The sequence below is a fragment of the Macadamia integrifolia genome, unplaced genomic scaffold (assembly GCF_013358625.1).
Source record: "Macadamia integrifolia cultivar HAES 741 unplaced genomic scaffold, SCU_Mint_v3 scaffold2767, whole genome shotgun sequence".
Taxonomy (NCBI): domain Eukaryota; kingdom Viridiplantae; phylum Streptophyta; class Magnoliopsida; order Proteales; family Proteaceae; genus Macadamia; species Macadamia integrifolia.
The window spans coordinates 2,701-9,664 of NW_024868949.1; the positions used below are offsets into that span (position 1 = coordinate 2,701).

A 6,964-nucleotide genomic window follows, 5' to 3' on the forward strand; every position below is an offset into this window, starting at 1 on the left:
CTATCCCCTCTATCCCCATCCTCTTCTATCCACAACTTATCTTCTTTTCTGTTGTTTTCCCTATATCTTATGTTAGTCTAGCTTTGTTTGGGGATTAATACTAACATTTGAAGGCTAGCATCAAGCCTGATTTTATATTTTCCAGATCTAGTATTCAGGAATTGTTATCTATCGTAAGGGTCTATTATGGGGAATTTCTAAATCTTGTTGTATCTGAATATTGGGGAGCTGTTTCATTATATTTTGCTGGATTTAACATATCATGTAATCAGTCCTACTATTGTTGTTTTGTGATCCTGCCTGGGGTTAAGTCCCTTGTGACTTGACTCTACATTAGTTGGCCTTCCCATAGATGCATCCTCCCCTTTCGAAGGGAGTGGATATGGGTCAATATGACATTCCAAGGGAAGACCATATGTGATTTGGTGGGCAAACTAACTATTTGTGCTACTCTAAACCAAATTTGGATGGAAAGAAATCATAGGAAATGGACCTCCAACTCTAGGCCACTTGGGAAGATTTTGAACTCCATCTTCTTTGATGTGAAATCTAAGATTGCAAAGGTCTCCGCCACATGTGCTCCATCCCCTAGAAATTGTCACATTGTAGCCTCCTAAGAGCTTCCTAGCTCTGTCATCAGAACCACCTCTCTTTGAGGGTGGATTTTATTGTTTTCCCCTCTCCCCCCCCCCCCTTTTCAGGGGTTGTATGCATTTTCTTTTCTTTTCCCTTGGTTAATGAATTATTTATTCACCCAAAAAAAAAGTAGAGCCCTTTCTCCTCACGTCCACTACCAATAATCCTCTTCGTCACCAACTCCTGAAAAAGACAATAAGAAAGAAAAAAAGTGACACAACAGTTTGAGGATTTTGTTAGGTGACTCACAGATAAAATATTAGTGGAAATGTTAGAAACATGAAGAACAGAGTCAAGTGAAATGGAGAAAGTAACAAGAATGCTACCCTTACCAGAAATGGAGGAAAGGGAGCCATCAGCTACCCTGACCTTATCCCTATTGGAACAAATAGAGTAGGAATCATAATATAGGACGTACAAGTCATATGATCCGTAGCACCAGAATCAATAACCTAAGATGGAGCTGAATAAGCAGATGAGGAAACCTACAAGGTTGAAGCTAAAGAATCTAGCACTGTAAGTGAAGAGGATATGAGCTCCCCAGCTATGACATGACCCTACAGAATGCCATAATATCCTCCCTAGTAAGGGAGTTGTGCTCTACCTGCATGTTAGGAGTAGACGTTGTAATATCAGTCTCAATCTGAACACTATGGGCTCTAGCTCCCCCCCTCTACGACCATCACGTGCACCACTAGATCCACTACGCATGCCAGGAGGACAGCCATGAAGAACCTAGCATCTCTCTTTGATGTGCCTAGATATCCCATAATAATCACATCATCTGTCATCTCCACGAGGTGGCCCTTAACCTCTGCCACCACCACGCCTATCTCTCTGAGAGCTAGTAGTAAGAGTTGACCACTCAAGAGGGGGTGCAGGTTCCATAGCCACCCGCCTAGTCTCCTCACTCTGCAGATAGCTACACACTTCATCAAGGAATGGAAGAGGAGACCAGCCCAAGATTTTTACCCAGATTGGCTCATTCTTTGGATTCAAGCCACCAAGTAAGATAATAACACGCTCCTTTTCAAGTGTTTGGTAAACCTTATCTTCATCTTCAGGATTGAAGGTCCCTATAGTGATCATACTCTTCCCAGAGACTAATGACCGTATTGTAGTATCCAGAAATAGTCATATCTCCTTGCATCATGGTAATGACCTTTTGGAGTAGTTGATAAGCCTTAGCCAAGTCACCCACATGGTCAAAAGTTTTGGTGACACTGTCCCAAATGTCCTTTGCAGTCTCTTTTTCTCATAAACCTTCTTCCAATCTCAGGTTTCATAGAGAATATCAGCCAAGTCATAATAGTGGAGTTTTCAATCTCCCATTTTGGATATGATTGGTCACTTGGGCTAGGAGCTTTAATGGTACCTGTAACATACCCTAGCTTTCCCCTACTCTGCAAGGAAAGCTTCACAGAATGATCCCAATCCAAATAATTGATGTTGTCCAACTTCACAATAGAGATCTGAGTATTTGAGTTATCAGAAGCCATATATGAGTAGGATGAGCACTACTCAATACACTGGCTGAAATGTCTCCAACGAGGGCTCCAAGTCCACTGTCTTCAATCATATTGTAGAGGAGGAGTCGCACACAAGATGGGGCTACACACTCGACCCAAATTTTCCTTCCCAAATACTCAGAGATAAACCCAACAAGAGACAAACACACAATACCAAAGAAAATCCAAATCAAGGCACACTTTAAGGGAAACGAGTTAGGACGTAATACTTTACGAGTCTCAACCAATACATCTCACAAGCCAACATGGTCAGAATCAATCACAAAATGCACTTTGGAAGCAAACAAGAAGAAAAAACAAGGGAGGCAGTGATGTAGATAAGTCATTTAATGGGCTTATTTTATTGCAAATAAGCCTTAGGTTAGGTTATGTATGTGTTGGGCCTTTGATCCCATGGGTTTTCTTTGTAATGGGCCACTTTAATGGGCCTAAAATATGGGTAGAAAGTAGAAAAACGGGATTTAATTCATTAATTTAGTTAGAGTCCTATTTTGAGTCTATTTCCTTTGTTATTTCCGTTTGAGTCAGTTTAAGTTTCCCTATTAGTGAATGACTAGTTAGTTACCTACTCCATGTTGGAGTTCTAGTCCTACTCCATGTTGGAGTTCTAGTCTAGTCCTATTATGAGTACAAGTCCCACTAGGAGTGTCTGGTCCTATTTGTCTTGTTTAAGGTTTATAAATTGTGGGGGTTAGTTTCTTGTAATCAACTCTTGCATTAAGTGGTATCAGAGCTATGGTTGAAGAAAACTCCAAACAAATCACTCTAGAAGATGTGTGGAAATCCCTTCAGACCTTGACTGAAAGGCTGGATGGTCATTATCCACAACTGGCAGAACAAAGAGTCTACTGCTGCTCACTCCAATACTCAGGCTACTGCTGCCCAATCTAATGCTCAGCCATATTATTTTCGCGGGGAATTCTTTGAATGTATATATTAATTGAACGTGCACTTTGACAACTACAACTTAACAGAGGCACAAAAACTCCAATATGCATGTTCCCAAATGAGTGATTGTATTCGAATACAATGGAGAGTCCATGAAAGGCAACTTCAAGCTCAAGAACGTAAGCCTAAAACGTGGGAAGAGATGTAGTATGAGTTGGCAGGCATGTACTTATCTAAGCATGAAAAAAGCATGTACTTCCTTCCACCAGATTTTCAAAAGCCACCCACATGTCACAAGATTGCTATTGTCGAGAAAGAGTTGATCACTGATGTTCCTATCATTGGCATTCATATGGATGAAATCGAAAACGACATGGTCACAATGGTGGACAAAGAGATCGAACTTAAGGAGATTAGTGCTACAACAACTATGGTGATTATGGACAACCAAGCGAAAGATCCTAAAGGGTCCAAGATTGAAGTAATGATTGATGAAACCATTAAGGAGAGTGTGAATGACAGGGACAAAGGACCTGAAGAGCCTACAATCGAATAAGAGCAAATAGAGGACGTGCTAGAAGACGACCTCATGGATACATCTGAAGAACTTGAGGTTGACCATGTGGAGTTCATCCCATTAAAATATCTTGAAGATCGAGCTCCTCATATTTTAGATTACATCTTTATAATCAAACGCTACCTAAATTTTTTTATGGCTTGAATAGGGACATGGACCATGTTATAATCACCCTCACACTTTACAAAATTCGAGGACGAATTTTATCCGAGAGGGCGAGTTGATGTAGATAAGTCACTTAATGGACTTATTTTATTGCAAATAAGCCTTGGGTTGGGTTATGTATGTGTTAGGCCTTTGATCCAATGGGTTTTCTTTGTAATGGGTCATTTTAATGGGCCTAAAATATGGATAGAAAGTAGGAAAACGGAATTTAATTCATTAGTTTAGTTAAAGTCCTGCTTTGAGTCTATTTCCTTTGTTATCTCATTTTGAGTCAGTTTAGGTTTCCCTATTAGTGAATGACTAGTTAGTTACCTACTCCATGTTGGAGTTCTAGTCTAGTCCTTTTATGAGTCCAAGTCCCACTAGGAGTGTCTGGTCCTATTTGTCTTGTTTGGGATTTATAAATTATGGGGGTTAGTTTCTTGTAATCTACTCCTGCATTAGGCAGTTCCTTCAAACCTGTAGAAAAATGAGTTGTGAGCTTACAACTCAATCCACCTAGGACTAAGGGCATAGAAGCTTGGTAGGAAGCCTTGGGCGATCCAAATGGTGTATACCTCACCTCCAATGGTTGCCGGATGAGAAAGAAAGAGGAATCCCAAAGAAGAACAGACGATAGTGTGGTGTATATGTGGCAACATAGATGAGGTGGGATAGTTATGTCAACGTGGATGTGTAAACATAGATGTGTAACCATAGTGTGTATGCTTTAAATTCTTAGATGAGGAATAGAAGAGGAGACTAGATTGATTTGGTTTATCCTATATTTTCTCTTGAGAAAAATGAGGTATTGACTTCCTCGATAGAGCTAAGAGGTGACCTTCTAATTAGTAAAAATCCTTTAGTTTTCCTATTTTCTCTCCTTCCTCTACGGTGTCCGTAACTCTCTCTCTCTCTCTCTCTCTCTCTCTCTCTCTCTCTCTCTCTACCCCAATTGAGAATGTGAATCTTTAAGGATCTCCATTACAATCCTTGAATTTGGAGGGTGGAACTTTGCCTAGCGAGATCGACACAATCCTTCGTTCGTCGTTATTCGTGCGGATCAACACATAATGCAACCCGATCCATTCCGCTGCAAGGAAAGCTACATCGAAGTAACCCTACATACCCGTTTACTTTCCGTTTTACAGTTTTAGTGCACGATATTGGATTGGGTATCAATCATCTTGGAAACCAATATGATACCAATAAGGATTGGCCCGGATCAAACAGTTTTGCCTTTGGTTTTACTAAAAACTCAGGTTTTTCTTTTACGGTTTTACCCCTGGTCTGTACTGCTCCACCAATACAAGATTGGCACCGTATCAAGATCAGTGGCCAGTGTTACTAATATGGGCAATCCGATACTCATACCTCAAACCATGTGCACCACAAAACTTCCTTCGGGGATGGTGAAGGGCATTAGCATATAGTACAACTAATCAAAGTTATCCCGTTTCACAAATCAATAAAAGATGCAGCCTATAAGTAGCAAACTGAATTGTTGGTGGTGTTGGGGAGGGGGGGTGAGATCGTTGAAGATAAAGGGATGAAAAGAAGGACCCATACCAATATGACCGTGCTTGGCTGCAACATGGAATGCATCGTAACCATTCTTGGCTGGAAGAGAAGCAGTTTCAAGGTCTGAATGCTTCAATAGCTCCTTAACAACTAGGACATGGCCGTTCTCGGATGCGTTATAGAGGGCTGTCTCTCCATCAAGATTTTGCCTTGATAGCGAATCCTCCAAGCTGCTATTTTTACACTCCTGAAGAATCTCCTTGACCCTGTTTAAGTTCCCAGTTCGAGCAGACAGATGGAATTCCGAGTCGCCCCTTTTTCCTGGAGATTCTCTGCTCTTCCTCCTGTCACGAAAGCTTTGCTGCTTTTCCATTGCTATGCGAAAGCTCTTCTGCTTTTCCATTACCCCACGAAAGCTGAGTTGTTTCTCTATCACCCCTCGAAAGCTCTTTTGCTTCTCCATGGCCCCACGGAAGCTCTTCTGTTTCTCCATGGCCACCCACACTAACTCAGAAGACTTGTTACGAATTCTCCTTTCTCTGCTGATGTTAATCTAGAGAACTTGGGTTTCAATACTCAGAGAAATTTGTGTTTTCAACCAAACCCGAAATCATCACATCAAAATATCAGAACCCCTGTACCTTTGAAGCTGCCAACTGAAAAATTAGATCATCCTCCTCGTGAAAAGAACCCAAATCTAACAATTTCACGAAGTAACAAAATCATCGTCCAGAACCTAGTCTACTATTACTGACCCAAAATTTCCCAAACCGAGAAATTAAAACATAAAACCTCTCTCTCTCTCTCTCCAAATTGGCTCGGTGACTCAGTGAATCTCTGAGTGAGAATCAGTCAGCACTCAGTAATGAAAAAGATAAATAATGGAATTCAGTCTTATACCTGCCCAGATTTAAAGCCCCAAACCTATTCATGACACCCAGAAGCTGAGATGGAGACAACCATACCAATAGAACGAAGTCAACGAACCCTTCTCGATTTTCAATCTAGAAACACAGCAAATCTGTTTATTCGATCAAGCATCCATTCGTTTACTCGACTGAACTCAGAATTCATGAACGGCCAAGCTATAAACCCCGTCAGCCACTATTTCTATTGTCTGAGATTGGAAAGCCTTAATTCCTGTGGGAAGAGAAAATCATCTTTCACAGATTTTCCTTTTTCGACTTATATACTCTAACTTTCATATTTAAAAAAAAAAAAAAAAAAAAAAAAAAAAAAGAAAAAGAAAGAAACCTTTTATACAATCTTCTTGGGAAAGTATTATTCTGGTTTTCTCTACACAAAAGTGCTGGCGCGGAAGCCATGCTCCCGACAAAAAATTTCTGCCTATTTCTAATTTTAAGAAACATGATATAACTATTAAAAAAAATACCAAAAAAACCCATTAAAAAAATTTGACGTACCAAAGCCATTGCGGTCTATATTACTAAATGCACATTCTTTACCAAAAACAAAAAGAGGGGAAATTATATTCCCATCCCTTGGACTATGCCCCTAATCGCATTTTCTTCCCACGTATTTTCATAAATATCAATCTCCTCCTTTCTAGTTTGAAGATTCTTTCAATCGTCCTATTAATGATTGACGGTGCTAAAATGACACCTAAAAAGAAATTATGACCCTCATGTATAATATCTTCCCTTTCCCT

The 6,964-nt window shown here is 40.2% G+C and overlaps 1 protein-coding gene across 1 annotated transcript; it reads right to left on the reverse strand.

The window, feature by feature from the left end:
• Nucleotides 1-694: 694 nt before the first annotated feature.
• On the reverse strand, nucleotides 695-6,473 carry LOC122067225 (ankyrin repeat-containing protein At5g02620-like). Its single transcript, XM_042631060.1, has 2 exons — nucleotides 5,344-6,473; nucleotides 695-819 (listed from the first exon to the last, which is right to left on the reverse strand). The coding sequence occupies exons 1-2, from the start codon at nucleotides 5,786-5,788 to the stop codon at nucleotides 791-793; spliced, it is 474 nt and encodes a 157-aa protein (XP_042486994.1). The 5' UTR covers nucleotides 5,789-6,473; the 3' UTR covers nucleotides 695-790.
• Between the last annotated feature and the right edge of the window lie 491 nt (nucleotides 6,474-6,964).

Excerpts from the sequence above, each read along its gene's own strand:
- LOC122067225 (XM_042631060.1), bottom strand. The coding sequence starts at position 5,788 with ATGGAGAAACAGAAGAGCTTCCGTGGGGCCATGGAGAAGCAAAAGAGC. Across the intron at positions 820-5,343 it reads AGCCAAGCACGGTCATATTG|GAGTTGGTGACGAAGAGGAT; the intron begins GTATGGGTCCTT and ends TGTCTTTTTCAG.